Source organism: Primulina tabacum, chromosome 17 (assembly GCF_025594145.1).
Source record: "Primulina tabacum isolate GXHZ01 chromosome 17, ASM2559414v2, whole genome shotgun sequence".
Taxonomy (NCBI): Eukaryota; Viridiplantae; Streptophyta; class Magnoliopsida; order Lamiales; family Gesneriaceae; genus Primulina; species Primulina tabacum.
The window spans coordinates 9,713,854-9,733,247 of NC_134566.1; the positions used below are offsets into that span (position 1 = coordinate 9,713,854).

At 33.5% G+C, this 19,394-nt stretch overlaps 1 protein-coding gene across 1 annotated transcript; it reads right to left on the minus strand.

Moving 5' to 3' along the window:
• Window positions 1-7,513: 7,513 nt before the first annotated feature.
• Window positions 7,514-7,861, minus strand: LOC142530461 (uncharacterized). Its single transcript, XM_075636298.1, has one exon. It carries the CDS (start codon window positions 7,859-7,861, stop codon window positions 7,514-7,516), a length of 348 nt encoding a protein of 115 aa, XP_075492413.1.
• Between the last annotated feature and the right edge of the window lie 11,533 nt (window positions 7,862-19,394).

Below are 19,394 nucleotides of genomic sequence, written 5' to 3' on the forward strand. Positions count from 1 at the left end.
AACAGGGCTTCTCTGCTAGTCTTCAGATCAAAAGTGTTCAGAAAAATTTTCATTTATTTACAAAAATATCATAATCACTTTTGAATAATCAAAACTAAGATAAGACCACTTTCTGAATTTGAATCAAATTTAGGAAAAACAAAAGCAAAATTTGGGGCTAAGAACCGCAAAAATGTTTTTTAAATGAAAAGTGAAAAATCAATTTTATTTATAGGTTGCAAATATTTCTTAATTTTTATAAAATCACATACACATATATGTGGTATAAAATTAAAATTAAAAATAAAAATAAAAATTTGACATGGAGTTTTTATCCAATGACATGTGTGTTTCAATACAAGGATGCGGTCTAGCTTCAAGGCTACATATTGTAACCGCCTCCAGAAATTTTAAAAATGAGGAAGAAAAATTGTTCTCTGGTTGTATATACAACCAGCCATTTACAATAAATATTAGGTCACAAATAACGCACACGCTATATATGAAACAAATTAATCAGAACTTTGAAAAACAACTTCATTAACAAATTTATACACAGATTTGAAAAATAAAGTAAATAATAGAATAATTTAAATAGAATTTTATCACAAAAGTAACATATTGTAAAATATATTATATACACGAAAAGAAAACTAAAGGACAAAAAGTGGGTGACATGTCTTTGCAATGACCCACAACTATTGACTTTACATCAGTTATTATCTCTAGGAGGAGTTATTAGCGTAGGCATGGAGAGGTGTTTTGCCCTCTGTTCAAACACATGCAATTGTTTTTTTTAGTCGAAGGCAGTCCTTTTCCACCTACTTTCACCCACAAGATTTTATTTTATCATTCTTACACACAAGATGCAATAAATATAAAACATCATTTGTTCATCATAGGTATTTTTTAATCAAAATATAATTTATTTATTTTTATATTTGTGTTAACATAAGTCTCATACTAAGTCACTGATCAACATAAAGGGTTGCTTCTATTTAGATGTCAACGGGTCGGATTGTTATGCTCATGCGTTCGAAAAAGAACATGTCTTACTTTGGGTTTTTTTCATTTCACTTTAGAAATCAGTCCACCATTTCTTTGCCTTTATCGAAGTTCAACGGAGATCAATCTTACCCATTAAGATATGATGTTTTTCTTTTAAGACTTATCTAGTCAACAAGATTATACAAAGTAGCATCAACTTGCACGAGAGCTTCTGATAAGTTTACTCATTTCAATATTTCCCTCACATAAGCACCCTTGACCCAAAAAACTTCAATTATTTTTGTGATAATTGATTCTTATCAACACGGTTATCTTTCTATAAAACAAAAAAACTATAACATATTGTAATCATGCAAATCTAATCTTTTAAATCGTATAGCACCTCATATGTCACTTTCTGATTGCTCTCTCAGCAAAGAAAATTGTTACACCCCGATAAAATATTGCATGCATATGATGATACCAAAAAAAAAAAAAAAAACATAAATTATATGATCTTTAAATGTAACTCTTCCTTTCAAACTGAATTAAAATAAATATATCGATGATTTATAATTCATCTGATGCCAATGCTTTAACTTTAGGAGTAGAGATCGAGTTTGAAACATGTCATAATAAATCTTTACCCCAGATCATGAGGTAAATAAATAGAATAAAATGTAGATATATGAGAATGATATTTTAATAATCAGATCGACAAATATTCACCTGATCGATTGACCATATGTGTACATCTTAATTTGTTCCTTTTAGGATCTCACCACATCTTCTTTTAGTACATTCATCAAGATCGTTTTCTTTCTGGAAGCGAATTGCAATTCGATGGTCCCTTCCAAGTACCATATCATGATTCTCCATGAGGACCTTGTCTTCCTTTTCAACAAATTCATATTTTTTAACAAAAAAATTTCATTGCAAACATGAACAGTTCCACCGAATCATACAATCAATCAACAGATTTTTCATCGTTGCCATGTTGCATTATGTTCATGTCATGCTTATGTTGAGATCAGCAACTATAGCAACAACATCAGTAAGACTAGGGTTTTGGAGTCTCATTGATCTTAACTGAGCCCTCCTAGCGAAACATGTTTGGCAAATCATTCATGATCCTTCATCGCTTGTGGCTAAAATTCTTAAAGCAATATATTTTCAACATGTTGATATTATGGATGCAACCTTGGGTTCTAATCCTTCATATATATATTTGGAGATCGGTCCTGTGGGGCAGATAACTTGTTCGTAAAGGTCTGATAATGGATAATGCATTGTCAGACAGTTGGATTCCGAGGCTGGCTAGCAGTTGTAGCTCAGTATAGAGCTCAAATTCATCATTGTTTACGGTGAAGATGTTAGCCAAAATCGAGAAGATCGGATCACAAAAATTAATTTCTTGTGATTTCAATCAACTCTTCTTCACAGGATCGATTGTTCTACGTATTTTAACACGAATTAATTAATTACAACACACAGAAAATAGAGATTACCTTTGAAGCGTGTTTCTGATCTTTCTCTGCACTAGATCTATGCTCCAAACCTCCAAGCCTTCTCCGGTGTTCTCTCAAACTCTTAACGTAGGATTGTGTGTGGTCACAAGTTACAATATCACATATATATATATATATATATATAAAATATATTTGTGATATCTTGTAACAAAAAGATAATGGCAATATCTTTTATAATATAAATTTAAATGGACAGAATATATTATATCATATCTAGAAGATTCGATGATAAACTTCCATGTAATATATAGTCCAGATAAATTTATCCCAAATATACCATAAATTATAACTCATATAATTTATCCGAGTTTATATTAGAGCCACCAAAGGGACCTAGTCGGATTCAATTAAATTAAGCTCCAATATATTAATTTGATCCAATCAACTCATGATTAATCAAAATAATTTATTAATCTTATTCTACTCCACTAAAAGAATAAGATTGCACTCTCAAATTAATTGATATTACTAAAGCACAAAATCAATAATTATATCCTCTGATTTATCGACCCAACATATCACCCATGTCGATCAATTAGAACATCTAAAACAGGGTATCATGACCATATAACCCATATTAGATATTCATAGCTTCTCAACCCTCATCTTCTCTTTGACAGTCCCATGTGATCACATCACATAATTAATTCAACAAGAATGTTGAATTACTGAGCTCAGATTTTACTGTCTTCTAGAAGAACTTGTGAGTTTATGATCATACCTATTGACTAGGTGACATATTCCATATTACGAACATATGTTCTTTGTTATTTCACTTTGATTCCCAAAATATCGAGATATTGACCAATAGTTTGGTCTTACTCATTGATGTATCAAAGAACTTCAAGTTAGTAATCAAAGTTCATTGTCCGCTCAGGATTAAGGTGTTATGTACGACAATCTAGTGATTTTGAATTAGTATGGTCAAAACAAATTCAAATATCACGTGGTCCAGTCCAATACATCAAAATGTATCCCTAATTTTATTACCAAACCAAAGATAGGTTTCAATAAAATTGAGACGATCTTATCAAAATAATTTGTCCTTATTTATTTACCGATTGTGGACAATAAAACTTTGGATTGAATTATAAATTGAATCTTTCTGTGTTTAACGACTTAAACACTCAATTTATAATAATACAACAATCCAATGGACATATACATTGCTCAAAATATATTTATTTAAACAAATAAATGAACATTATTCTAATTTCAAAATGTCATCAACATATAACAAAAGTACTCAATGGGCATCATACTATCGAACATTATTTTATCCTCCCACTTGCCCTAGAGTAAATGAGTCGTGTCTAGTACACCCATATTTTGAATATGTTCCTCAAAAGCTCTAGCAGGTAAGCTTTTGGTGAAAGGATCGGCAAGATTTTCAGCAGATGCTATCTTGCACACTGTCACGTCTCCTCTTTGAACAATATCCCTCACTAAGTGATATTTTCGTTCAATGTGTTTTCCACGCTGATGGTTTCTTGGTTCTTTTGCATTTGTCACTGCACCACTGTTATCACAATATAAAGTGATGGCATTTGATGCAGCAGGAACAACCTCAAGGCTTAGCAAAAACTTTTTCAGCCAAACGGCTTCTTTTGCTGCTTCACAAGCCGCTACATACTCTGCTTCCATTGTGGAATCAGCAATACATGATTTCTTGATACTCCTCCAAACAACGGCACCACCACCCAATGTGAACACAGATCCTGATGTGGATTTACGAGAATCTCTATCATCATGAAAATCAGAATCAGTATAACCCACAGGTGCCAACTCTGAAGCCGAATAAACCAACATATACCCTCTAGTTCTGCAAAGATACGTGAGAATATGCTTTACAGCAATCCATTGCTCTGGTCCTGGGTTTGACTGATATCTACTAACAATCCCAACAGCATAACAAATATCTGGTCGAGTGCATAGCATAGCATAGCATATATAAGACTTCCTACAGCCGAAGCATAGGGAACTCTTTTCATGTATTCCACTTCACTTGGATTCTTGGGATTGTGGTCCTTTGACAAGTGAATTCCATGTCTAAAAGGTGTTTGACCTTTCTTGGAATTTTTCATTGCATACCTCACCAATATTTTATCAATATATGAAGATTGAGATAAAGCAATCCGTTTGTTCTTCCTATCCCGAAGGATTTGGATACCTAGAACATAACTTGCTTCTCCCAAGTCTTTCATGTCAAACTGTTGAGACAACCAATTTTTAGCAGATGTCATCACCCCTACATTATTCCCAATAAGTAGGATGTCATCCACATATAGCACAAGAAAAATCACCTTGTCATCCAAAATTTTCTTATAGACACAAGGCTCATCAAGATTTTGATCGAAACCATAATCTTTCACAGATTGATCAAATTTGATGTTCCAAGACCTAGACGCCTGCTTAAGTCCATAAATAGACTTTTTCAGTTTGCATACTTTATGCTCTTGACCGTTGTGAATAAAACCGTCTAGTTGTACCATATAAATGGTTTCGTCAAGATTTCCATTAAGAAATGTTGTCTTGACATCCATTTGCCACACCTCATAATCAAAATGAGCTGCAATGGATAAGAGGATCCGAATAGACTTTATCATAGCCACATGTGAGAAGGTTTCATCGTAATTGATTCCTTCTCTTTGGCTAAAACCTTTGGCTACCAATCTAGCCTTAAATGTTTCCATTTTTCCGTATATTCCTCTCTTCTTCTTGTAGACCCACTTACACCCTATAGGTTTCACCCCTTCAGGAATGTCTACAAGAACCCAGACGGAGTTAGTGTACATGGATCTCATTTCTGATTCCATGGCACTCCTCCATTGGTCAGCGTCAACATCCTCCATAGCTTCTTTGTACGTGATGGGATCCTCATCTTGTTCGATGGAAACCGCATCAAACGATTCTCCATAGAGCAAGTATCTAGAAGGTTGTCGAATGACCCTCCCACTACGTCTAAGTTGTGGAGGTTCTTGGTTGATTGGAATGGATTGTCGTTGTCTTAAGTTCTCTTCTTCATCATTTCCTTCATTCTCCATTTGGATATGAGGGGGTGACCGATCATTGGAACCAATGTTTTCTACCACTTCATTTGCTTGGAAACCAGTGGTTAATGGTGGTAGAAATGTGAATTCAAACTGAGTAGGTTCAGTGCGGATCTCTGGAGTAGATGATTCAGCAATCTCTTCCAAAAGAACCTTACTCTTTGATTCACTCTCTTCTATGTGCTTGTCCTCTAAGAAGGTTGCATTTGTACTTACAAATACCTTCTTGTCTTGAGGACTATAGAAGTAATATCCTCTTGTTCCCTTAGGATATCCAACAAACATGCATAATTCTGATCTAGGTTCCATTTTATCCATCTTTCTCTTTAGCACATAAGCATGACATCCCCATATCCGAATATGTCTTAGATTAGGCACGCGCCCATTCCACAATTCAAGAGGTGTCTTAGAGACAGACTTAGAAGTAACCATGTTCAATAAGTATATTGCAGTTTGGATAGCATATCCCCAAAAAGATGTACTGAGCTTAGAGAAACTTAGCATAGACCTAACCATGTCCAACAATGTCTATTTCTCCTTTCAGAGACACCATTCTGCTGAGGTGTAGCCGGTGCACTCAATTTGGATATTATCCCATTATCTGATAAGTATGTTCTAAAGTCATTGGATAGATACTCGCCACCTCTGTCTGATCGAAGTGTTTTTATGCTCTTACCTAATTGTTTTTCCACTTCATTTCTGAATTCCTTGAACTTTTCAAAAGATTCAGATTTGTGGGACATTAGGTAAACATAACCGTATCTAGAGTAATCATCAGTGAAGGTGATGAAATACTCAAATCCTCCTCTAGCTTGTACACTAATTGGTCCACATACATCAGTGTGCACTAATTCCAAAACTTCATTGGCTCTATGTCCTTTAGATTTAAAAGATCTCTTAGTCATCTTACCTTCCAAACAGGATTCACATACAGGCAAGGATTCCACCTTTAAATTACTTAAAGAACCATCCTTTACCAACCTTTGAATTCTATTAAGGTTGATATGACCAAGTCTCAAGTGCCACAAATAAGTTTCATTAGTGGGAGACAATTTAATTCGTTTGTTGGATTCAATGTGATGCAAAGAGTTGTCATCTTGTTTTAAGACATACAAATCGTTATTCAAATGTCTCTTGCAAATAAGGGCTTTATTCAAGGTAATATCAACCACCATTTGTGAAAAATGGACATAATATCATTGTCTAAACAATAAAGCAACAGAAATCAAATTTCTAGTAATCTCCGGAACATAATAACAATGTCTTAAAACCAAATGTTTATTATTCGAAAAATAAAGATAAACAATTCCAACAGCTTTTGCGGACACCACAGCCCCTATGCCAACTCTTAGATTATGTTCCCCTTCATTGAGGCTTCTGGTTACTTGAAACCCCTACAAAGTATTGCATATATGATTAGTGGCTCCAGAATCTACAATCCAAGTATCAGTAGAATCAACCACTAAACAAGACTCAATAAAAGATAACTCACCACTAGCCTGCTTCTTGGAAGCTAGATATCCTTGGCATTTTCTCTTCCAATGATCCTTTTCTCCGCAATGGAAACATTTTCCCTTAGGCTTGCCATCTACCTTGACCTTCTTTTCATTTTGTTGTGGACCCTTCTTGTTGGGATTCTTCCTTTTATTCCCATTTTTACCTTTCGGCTTGGAATAAGACTGGCCCACCAGAAGCAACAACAAATGCATCACCAGTTTTAGTTTTAAGAACACTTTCAGCATTTTGGAGTTCCTTCATCAGCTCAGTCAGGGACATGTTTAGCTTATTCATGTTATAGCTAACATTAAACTGTGAGAACATCTCAGGGAGAGTCTCAAGTGCCATGTCAACCTGAGTCTCTGATTTGATTTCAGCCCCTAACACCTCAGCCACGTTAAACTGAGCGATCAATGCAAGCATATGATCTCTCACGGGCGTCCCAGGTTTCATGCGCATGTTCATAATGGTTCAAATGGCTGCTTGTCGTGCCTGACGTCCTTGATGCTCAAACATTTCTTGGAGGCTTTCCATGATTTTTGCAGCAGTGTCCATGTTCTGATGTTTCTGTTGCAGCACATTTGAGATGGATCCCAAAATGTAGCAACGGGCCATCTCATCAGAACTGATCCACTTATCATAAGCCTGCCTTTGAGCTGCTGTGGACTCCGTCGTAGGCACCGATGGACAGGGTTCGTTGAGCACATGTTTGTGTTTCTCAGCAGTTAAGACAATCAACAAATTACGTTTCCAATCAATGTAATTTTCTCCGACTAGTTGGTTGTTGGTTAATATCATAGACAGTGAATTTCCAGTCATTTTTCTGAAATTAAAATAAATTTAAATGAGCAATGCAATAAATAAAATTATGTGTTATGCATGAAATGCATTTGTAGATCTCAAAAACTACTACAACACAGCAATTTACCTAAAACTCCAAAATACATAATTTTTTCTTTAGGAAAAAACATGTTATTTATAGCTAGGTTGGGACCCTCCCACTAAATTCAATATATCTAGCAACTCATGCAATATTAATTTAGTATTGCTTGATTTTGGCCATCAAAAGATATTGTAAAAATATTGTATAGGAAATTCTCACAATATCATTGACTTAAGTGTATACCCTTAAATTAATTATTTATCAAGTACCAAATTAATTATGTCACCTATAGGGTGGTCACAATTAATTTTACTATAAAATAATTATAATAATGGGTCCAATCAAGTAACCGAAACAATGTATCCCTCCTATAGGGAGACCAATAAAATTGGCACGAGACATACATAATTCTTACTAATGGACTAATAAGGAAGACTGTGGGTTTATTTAAAATATATCCTCTCACACTTAATATTTAAATTTAATTTTGGGTTTTATCCGATTAATAAAATCATGACTATTTTAACTCTTAAAATAGTTCAATTATTAATCAAAATATTTATTCTCTAAAAAATAGAATAAATAAAATTTTATGCATGACAATATGTTACCTAAAGCGGTGTTTATGCAATCTACACGGCATGATCATGAATGAAAATTAATTTCGTAATTAAAGCAATAATTAACCAATAACAAATTTATGGCACAACCTAGACACAAAAAATTAAAGATCTAATTGGACGCAACTTGGCCCAATCCTTCAATTTTAAAAAAAAATCCAGCCCAAGTAATTAATTCAGCAGCCTGGTCCAGCCCATGAGTAATTTTCCGGATCCGATCCGAAAGCCCATGACCCGAACCCGTGACCCAGAACCCGCAACCCGTCTTCAACCTCTGCAACCCTACAGAAAAAACGCCGCCGCCGCTGAAGTCGCCGGAAACGTGCGATCGTGAAAATCTCCACCGCGCCAGTCACCGGGAAACCACCGAGACACCATATCCATTTCGAAATCGAAAATAGATGCCCGATTTTTCCAGATCCAGCGCATAAAGATTGGTGATTTTCGCATCTCATTCGCGTCGCTCCACCGTGAAGAACAACGCATGAGAAGGGCCGAAATCACCTTCGCATTCTTTCCTCATCCTCGCGGCCGCGTGCTCTCGTCGTGTGCGATCCAGATTTGCTTTTCATGGTGGATTTCGGAATCTGCAGAACAGGTCCCTCACGTTTTGAAGAAGACGCACTCTGGTCCCTGGAAACTTTGGACGAAATTTCTTTCTAGTCCTTGTAGTTTTAATTGAGTTGCATCCGGCCCTCCAGTTCTTTAATCAGAAACAGAAAAGCCCAAACCCGAAAAAAATACAATAAAATTGCACGAAAATAAACAAGGGGAAACATGGAGTCGTAATCCACCCCCTTGGTTACAGACTCGAAAATACGAAATACAATTTTACCAAAAACTAAGGCCATAAACTGTTCAAAAATTAAATCAATTCTTTCAAACCACAATCACGTAAATCTAACACCGTTTTAAACTAAAACATGCATAAACAATTAATTAATTCGAAATACGCAAAACAATATCAAAACCCGTGGCTCTGATACCATATGTTAGCCAAGATCGAGAAGATCGGATCACAAAAATTAATTTCTTGTGATTTCAATCAACTCTTCTTCACAGGATCGATTTTTCTACGTATTTTAACACGAATTAATTAATTACAACACACAGAAAATAGAGATTACCTTTGAAGCGTGTTTCTGATCTTTCTCTGCACTAGATCTACGCTCCAAACCTCCAAGCCTTCTCCGGTGTTCTCTCAAACTCTTAACGTAGGATTGTGTGTGGTCACAAGTTACAATATCATATATATATATAAAATATATTTGTGATATCTTGTAACAAAAAGATAATGGCAATATCTTTTAGAATATGAATTTAAATGGACAGAATATATTATACCATATCTAGAAGATTCGATGATAAACTTCCATTTAATATATAGTTCAGATAAATTTATCCCACATATACCATAAATTATAACTCATATAATTTATCCGAGTTTATATTAGAGTCACCAAAGGGACCTGGTCGGATTCAATTAAATTAAGCTCCAATAAATTAATTTGATCCAATCAACTCATGATTAATCAAAATAATTTATTAATCCTATTCTACTCCACTAAAAGAATAAGATTGCACTCTCAAATTAATTGATATTACTGAAGCACAAAATCAATAATTATATCTTCTGATTTATCGACCCAACAGAAGAAGATGTTGTGGAAATAAAGAAAACAAGAGGATTTGAAAATGAATTACAAAGGAATAATGGCAAAATAGTGAAGAATATTTAGCTTGAGAACAAAACTATTTCCATATTTTATTTCAGAACAGAGAATGCCTTTATATAGGCTTACAATCCAACATTTACACAACTGAATTATCTCAACAACTAGAGATTTTATTGGCACTACTTTTATTAACTAAATAATAAATCTAAAATATCAAAGACCAAGTCTCCTTACTTCTTTGAATCAGTCTTTAACACTCTCCCTTGATTCAAAGCTACAGACTCCTAGTTGATTTCTGAAATACATATGTTTCTTGCATGGAAGGGATTTTGTAAATATGCCAGCAACTTGTTCATTTGTATTGCAAACCTCCAAAGTAATCAACTCTTTTGCAACCAACTCTATGATGAAATGAATTCGAAGATCAATATGCTTTGTTCTTCCATGGTATGATGGATTCTTCGACATAGCTATTGCAGATTTGTTGTCACAATAAATCTTAGTTGCTTCAATTTGCTTATGCCTTAGATCTTCTAGAATTCTTCGCAACCATACAGCTTGACATGCTGCTGAAGTAGCAGCTACATACTCTGCTTCGGAAGATGACAATGATGTTGCTTGTTTCTTTGAACACCATGAGATAACAGCTGAACCAAGACTAAAAACATAACCAGATATACTCTTTCTATCTTCCAAGCACCCAGCCCAATCACTATCTATAAATCCAAGCAATTTAAAGTCTGAATCATGATCATACCATAACCCAAAATCAGTTGTCCCTGCAGTATAGCGTAACACTCTTTTTGCAGCACCTAGATGATGTTTTGAAGGAGAGTGCATAAACCTTGATATCACCCCAACTGAAAATGCTATATCAGGCCGAGTATGAGTCAAATAAATCAAGCCTCCAACCATACTTCTGAAATACTTTGAGTTTGCTGCTCCAGTGCCATCATCAAAATTGTAGTTTCTCATTTAAATTCATTGGGGTGTCTGCAACTTTACAATTGATCATATTGAATCTTTTAAAAAGATCAGTAGCATATTTTTTTTGTGAAAAAAAAATCCCATTCTCAACTTGATTCACTTCGAAGCCAAGAAAGTAATGTAATCGACCCAAATCTGACATTTCAAATTTCTTTTTCATGCAAACTTTGAATTCATTAACAATATCATCTACATAAATACATATGATCAAAATATCATCATTACCTTGCCTCTTCAAGTATAGTGTGGGCTCATTCTTACTTCTTTCAAAACCATTGTCAAGAAAATATGAGTCGATTTTGCTATACCATGCACGTGACGCTTGTTTCAACCTGTAAAGAGCCTTTTTGAGCTTATACACCTTGTCTTCTTTACCATGAATAATAAAACCTTCAGGTTGGGTGACATAAACGTCTTCTTGCAATTCCCCATTCAAGAATGCCGACTTGACATCAAATTGGTAAATAGGCAAACTTAAATAGGCAGCTAGTGCAAGTAAAATTCTTACTGTTTTGAAGCGTGCAACTGGAGAAAATGTGTCTTCATAATCAATTCCTTGTTGTTGGGCATACCCTTTCACAACGAGACGAGCCTTATGTTTATCAATGGTACCATCCGAATGATACTTTGTTCTAAACACCCATTTGACTCCAATAGCATTTTTTTCCTTCCGGTAAGTTCATCGATTCCCACGTTTCATTTTTCTGAATTGATTTTAGCTCTTCTTCCATTGCAACACGCGATCAGCAACAAATAAAGCTTGAGTTGATTTATAAATTTCCCTTAATGATCGAAATTTCAGTGGTGGTGTTTTATATGAAGATGAGCTGCTACATACAGGACTTGAATTGGTTGAATTTGAAGGAATTGAACTTGAAGTATTCTGCTGCAAAGGAAATTCTTCAACTTGTGGAGGTTCAATTAATGATGGAACATCAATATGAGCACCTCCAGATTCTTCTTGCCATTTTCAATTTGCATCTTCATTGAATATGACATTTCTGCTAATAATCACTTTGCCAATGACAGGTTCATACAGCCTATATGCTTTAGATTGTGTACAATAACCAACAAAAATGCATTTTGTTGATTTATCATCAAGTTTGCTACGATTATGTGAATCAATCAAAGTATACGCAATACAACCAAATATTTTTAAATGACTTACTGAAGGTTTCTTACCACTCCAAGCTTCATACGGTGTTTGATTTAAAACAGCCTTGGTCGGTGATAAATTTAGTAAATAAACTGATGTAGCAACAGCTTCGGCCCAATATTTATTTGGAAGTTCTTTTGCCTTAAGCATGCTCCTTGCCATTTCAACCAACGTTCTATTTTTCCGTTCAGCTATGCCATTTTGCTCGGGTGTATATGGAGCAGTCAACTCTCTGTGCAGCCCCTGCTCTTCACAAAACTGAATAAAATTGTTAGATAAGAATTCACCTCCTCTATCAGTGCGAAGTGTCTTTATGTTTCCATCACTTTGCTTCTCAACAAGTGCCTTGAATTTTTTAAATGATTCAAATGTTTCTGACTTGAATTTCAGAAAATAAACCCAACTCATGCGACTGTAATCATCGGTGAATAACAAAAAATATTTACTTCCTCCAAATGACTCAATTTGAATAGGACCACACAAATCAGCATGAACAAGCTCCAAACGATTTGTTGCTCTTCTAGATTTTCCAATAGGAAACGATCTCTTGTATTGCTTCCCATACACACACCCTTCACATAAATCTAAAGACTCGATGTTAGGCAGCCCGGAAACCATTTCTTTCTGACTCAGCAATTTCAAACCTTTAATATTCAAATGCCCATAACGCAAGTGCCACAGTCTGGACTCGATGTTTTCTTTGACAACAAGGACATGATTTTCAACACTAGAAACTTCAAGAGGAAACAATTTATTTGGCATCATTTTAACATTCAACAATGACTTGATTAGATTCTTTATTTCTAATCACACATGAGCCATTGTCAAAAAGGACAGAATACCCTATTACCCATGAGTTGCCCAACACTCAAGAGATTTTGAGTTAAATCAGGAATGAAAATATACACTAAAAAGGAGCTTAATATTACCATGGCCATCATTTACTGCCTATAGTACCTTTTCCTTCCACTTGCATTTGTTTGTCATCTCCAAGCCATACTTTTATCTTGTATGACTCATCAAGCTCCTTAAATAATGTCTTTGATCCTGTCATATGATTAGAGCATCCGCTATCCAAAAACCAAATATTGTTAGTAGACTTTGCATCTTCTTGATAAGCCATGAACAAATTTGCCTCTTGTTCCTGCTCCTCTGCACAATTTGCTTGCCTATTTTTAGGCCAACACTGATCCTGCACATGCCCATATATTTTACAGTAGTTACAATACGGGACATTAGTTTCTTCTTGTTGTTTGAGGTTATTTTGCTTATCTAGTTTCCAACAATCAGCCTTTATATGCCCAAATCTTTTGCAATAGTAACATTGGATGTTTTTGTCACCTCTTCCTCTGCCATAATCATCTCTGCTACGTGATCCTCCCCTTCCACGTCCTCTGCCAGTTGCATTTCTTTGCTCATATTTCTGGTTTGAGTTATCCCCCTGTACATGAAAGGCTTTTTCTTCATTTTTTTCAACCGATTTATTTATTCTTACCTCATGAGATTGCAGTGATCCCATTAGCTCATCAAATGAATATGTTGATAAGTCCTTAGATTCCTCAATTGCGGCTACAACATGATCAAATTTTGGAGTCAGACTTCTAAGCACTTTCTCCACAATTGTTTGATCAGAAATTTCTTCTCCATAGGACCCTAAATTGATTGATGATTTCAGCAACTCTGGTCAAGAAATCTTGCACGGATTCTCCTCCTTTCATAAGTAAGGTTTCGAAATCCCGACGAACCGTTTGAAGTTTTACAATAATCACCTTCGATGTACCTTGAAACGCACTCTTTAATGTTGTCCAAGCTTCTTTTGCTGTATTTGCACCAGCAATTTTAGAAAAAAATTGATTCATGGACAGCTTGTTGAATAAAGAATAATGCCTTCGCATCTTTCTTTCTGTTTTCTTTCAGTCTTGTTTCATCATCTGGATCTTGGTATCCATTTTCGACCAATTCCCACAACTCTTGAGACTTGAAAGAGTTTTCATTTTAATGCTCCAGAATTCATAATTTTCCCCTTTGAATACTGATATGGCTGGTTGAGATATGCTTACAACATTGCCATTAGTTGCCATGAGTTTGAAACCCAGTTATGAAAGAACCTGGCTCTGATACCACAAATGTTGTGGAAATAAAGAAAACAAGAGGATTTGGAAGTGAATTACAGAGGAACAATGGCAAAATAGTGAAGAATATTTAGCTTGAGAACAAAACTATTTCCATATTTTATTTCAGAACAGAGAATGCCTTTATATAGGCTTACAATCCAACGTTTACACAACTGAATTATCTCAACAACTAGAGATTTTATTGGCACTACTTTTATTAACTAAATAATAAATCTAAAATATCAAAGACCAAGTCTCCTTACTTCTTTGAATCAGTCTTCAACAGAAGTGAAGAACTTGGTCGATTCTTCGGGACTTTGGTACGTGGAAAAGGTGCTTTATTCTTGATATTCAATTAGCATGCCGGAATTTACAGGACTTGAGGTATTGGAAATGGGAGTCAAATTGCCAGTACGGTTAAGTTGAATTACTTGCTTGAAATCAGGTGCTTCGACCCTTCCAACACGGAAATCTTCAACTTCGTTACCTTCTTGGTAGAAGTTTATAGAGAACCTCAACATTCCTCCTATTGTAAGGAATTTTCTTATGGCGTGCATTTCATGATTTTGCTCCGGCGGAGTTAAATATTCTTCGTCATCATGTTCCTGTGAAATGGGGCAGCACTTTATGCTTCAACAACACATTGTCTGTTATTTTGTTCACAAATATCTAAACTTCGCAAGGAGATAACGTTTTGGCCTCATTTGAAGAAATGTCGTCAGGGGACTTTTTTGGATTGTGGTATTCAGTTGATGACTGTTCCATCGACTCTTGATTTTGAATTATTCGCTAGGTTGGTTTGGGGAATGTGGAAAGAGATTTGTTCTCGGAAAAGTTATCAATCTAAAGATGGAATCCTATTAAAGTTGAATGTTTTTTTTTTTTTTTGTTGAAGAATTATGGAAAGCTAGACTAGATAGTTCAGTTTTTTCTAATTTTTCATATGATCTTATTCTGGAATCGCGTTGGACGAAACCCTCTCCTTGGCATTTCAGACTAGATGTTTAAGTAGGGTGTGACCAGGGACGTAGCCAGAAAAATTTTTGACATAGGGCTTAATGACTCGATAAATAATAGTGACATGAAGTAGATATAAGCTACTGCCATGCGGTTTTTCATCGAATAAAATTGATCGATTATTGAATCAGTATCTATTCTTGCACTAAACTTTCTTTCGATGTAGATAATCATATAATCTGCAAACTCTTCTTTCATCTTATTTCCCTCTGCCGCATAAGCTTTTTCAAATCTCTTACCAGAAATTCTTTTCAAATCTTCATCCTCGCAACTTTTTTCAAGTCGAGGCCCTTGCTTACAAAAGTACAGTTGATAGAGTAATTTCTCTTATGATTAAATGGATTGAAAATAATTTTAGTGGGATAAGTTAGTAAATATAATTATTTTATGAACCGGACAAAACTTTAATATAGGATAAAATTAGATATATACTATTAATTACTAATATTTTTTTTAATCGAGGGCTGGAGCCCACCCCAGCCTTTGGAATGGCTCCGTCCCTGGGTGTGACAATATGAATGGTCGTTTTAGTTTGGGCATAATGATTCGGGATCATTCTGTGTATATATATGAGCTGCGTCAGTCTTGGGGTATCAGGCATATAGGTTTTGTAGTATACGTCGAGGTCTTTGCTTTATTCTATGGTCTTCTGCCAGCGATTCAATCGGGTTTTGAGAATGTATTGGTTTTCTCGGATTCTTCCCTTGCTGTCCAAGCAATGAAATCGACATGGTCGGATCGTGGACCTGATGATATCTATTTGGAGGAGATTCGCTTGCTCTTTGACTTAACATAAATCTAATTATTAAATTTTAAAATGTATTATAATTATTTTATTTATAATTTTAAAATACACTTAAAAATATGTTACTTACTGATGCTGTTTTAATCAGTTAAATTTTATGTGCTGATTTTTATTTCTATCCAAAAGTATCCTAAGATGGTTAATGTTTATTTATTTTTAAAAACTTTAACAATTTATTTTTGCTATGAGATATGAAAAAAACTCTCTTCACAGAGTTAAATGAACTCCTTCCCTTTTATAAAGAGGATTGAGTTCGAATTTACATATACAAAAGCAAAAATCACCACATCTCACCCCAATTTCAAAATAACAAAAAATTTTAAAAAACAATTTTGCCCCGAATGGATCCTTTGTGTAATATGTATAAAAACCTTAAGAATGAAAAAGACAATTTTCTTTATTACGATTAGGAGAAGATGGCAAAAACTTGTGTGGGTCGTATCTTGTGAGACAGATCTTTTATTTGGGTCATCCATGAAAAAGTATTACTTTTTATGCTAAGAGTATTACTTTTTATTGTGAATATCGGTAGGGTAAATCCGTCTCACAGATAAAATTTGTGAGATCATCTTACAAGATACCTACTTAAGATTGATCTATCTATATATATCTCATTTTTAGGATATTCAAGATCACTCTACTAAAAGGTTCATATCAAAATGAGAGAACTATTGCATAAGCTAATGCATGTACTATATGCCGGATCTGCTTTATAACTTATAAGCATAAAGCACTTTTTGACTTATTTAAGTATAGATATAATTTTGATATGTTTCCATTCATCATATTTGTTTTCATTTTTATTAATGAGATGTCATTCATCTATTGAATGTGATTAATCATATCCAAATTATACGTCCTAACGTCCAATAGATGAATGACATTTCATTGGTGGATACACTCATCTGCCAGATGTGATGAAGAATATTAAAATTGTATAACCAATATATTAATATGATCTCGTAAGTAGGCACGATAGTTAAACAGCATATCAAAATTATATTGGCCAATGTATTTATCTATTCGCATATTTATCTGTACATTGGTTTTTCTTTTATGTATACAATATTTTGACTAACCTTAAAATCAATCGAAATTATGTTATATTAACCATTCCAATACAAAGATACCACGAATTTAGTGACATAAGGGCATTGTATTATTGTAATCTATTTCATCTTGGAACAATTAAAATCACAAATCTCTATCGTATAGTGAATTGAAACATCCCCCTCCCACCGCTTAATCTACCAACCAACTTTATAAAAGTTACTTTAAATTTCATTTTTATTTTTCCAAGAAATCAACATTTTCTCAACCAATAAAAAAAACACAAAAATCAATTGAAACCAGTAAATTTGAACAGAAAAAGGGAGTAAAGGGAAAAAAAAAAGAAAAAGAAAAAAGAAAAAGAGCATTTAATAATTTCGCATGTGGTAGGAAATGGATGAGTTAGTCAAATTTAATGAGCTCAAAATCAGCTTGACCTTATGATCACAAGCTCGAGTACATTCAATATTTATAAATAATTATAATAAACAAAATTATATAAAATTAACAGCCAAATATAAATAATATTAAAAAAAACACATGATCTTTTAGATAATTCAAAATTTGAGACTTAGTATTCGATATTCAATTGCAACAATCTTTTTCTCAAATAAAAAAAAAAGTTTATATCCGATTTATCAAAATACCACGATCTAAACATAAGCCGATCGCAGATCCGATTCGATTCAAATATGGTGGAAAAATTAATATCCGAATTTATAATAAAACATAAATTAATTTTTATTAAATTTTACAAACTGGATTAATTAAATGTATAAAATCATATAAATCAAAATATCCGTAGTCCAATAATTTGTTTGGAATTTAATAAAATCATTTGAAGAAACTTGCGAATTGATTCATCCCGCAATATAATCGTGACCAGTGGACCCCGACAGAATTATTGCACTGCGCTGCAAGTTGCCTAGCAACATTTGAAAAACGAAATTTTTTTAAATTTACTTCCAAAAATATATATATATATATTTTTTACCAAATTTCAAGTTTAAAAAGCCTTGTGTTGATATAAAAATCAGTATTTACTTAAATTTTTGTAAAAAAAAATATACTATTCATAATGAGAAAAGTATGTATATATAAACCAAAATTTTAACTAAATAAAAATATATAATTTATTTTCGATATTGTCAATTTGTTTATTTAAAATTAATTAGATAATATTTTTAACAAATAGGTTCAAATCAAAATTTTAATTATATGATCTTTTAATTTCATGATACAATATATAAATATGTATAATTTAAAATTAAATGTGTATTTTTTTAATGATAAAAGGAAAAAATAGACTTTTTACTTAAATTTCACACTAAATTTACCTAAACCTATACAATCAAGAGTATGTCTCTTGTGAGACGATCTCACGAATCTTTATCTGTGAGACGAGTCAACCTTACCGATATTCATAATAAAAGTAATACTCTTAGCATAAAAAGTAATACGTTTTCATGGATGACTCAAATAAGATATTAGTCTCACAAAATACGACCGTGAGACCGTCTCACGCAAGTTTTGCCCACAGTTAAATCATCAACAAAATTTTATTGATCAATTTGCTATTTTCAATCTTTCATAAATCAAATTAATTTCCTCTAATTAATCTATATTAACATTGTTTATTTTAAATGTATACAGAAATGAATATTACTATTGGGTCGGGTTAATGGATCATTTTCCAAAACGGGTGTGACCCGAAAAAGAATAAAAGCAACCTTGGGAAATTATTTTTGCCATTGAATAAACTTTTTTATTTCGTTTTATCTTACAAAATTGTTTTAGATAAATATAAGATATGGTTTGGTGTATATTAAATGTTAACAAACAAATTTTACAATAATTATTATTTATACAAAATAATTTGTATATATCATTTAATCTTTTTATAATATTAAAAATACAATGTATTTATTTTTGTACAAAATATTATATTAAATCGCTTTCAAATACTCTGGTTTTCTTCTTTTTCAAAATTTCAAACTACGTAGATTCCTCGACACTCCAAAAACAAAAATTTAAACTTAAATCA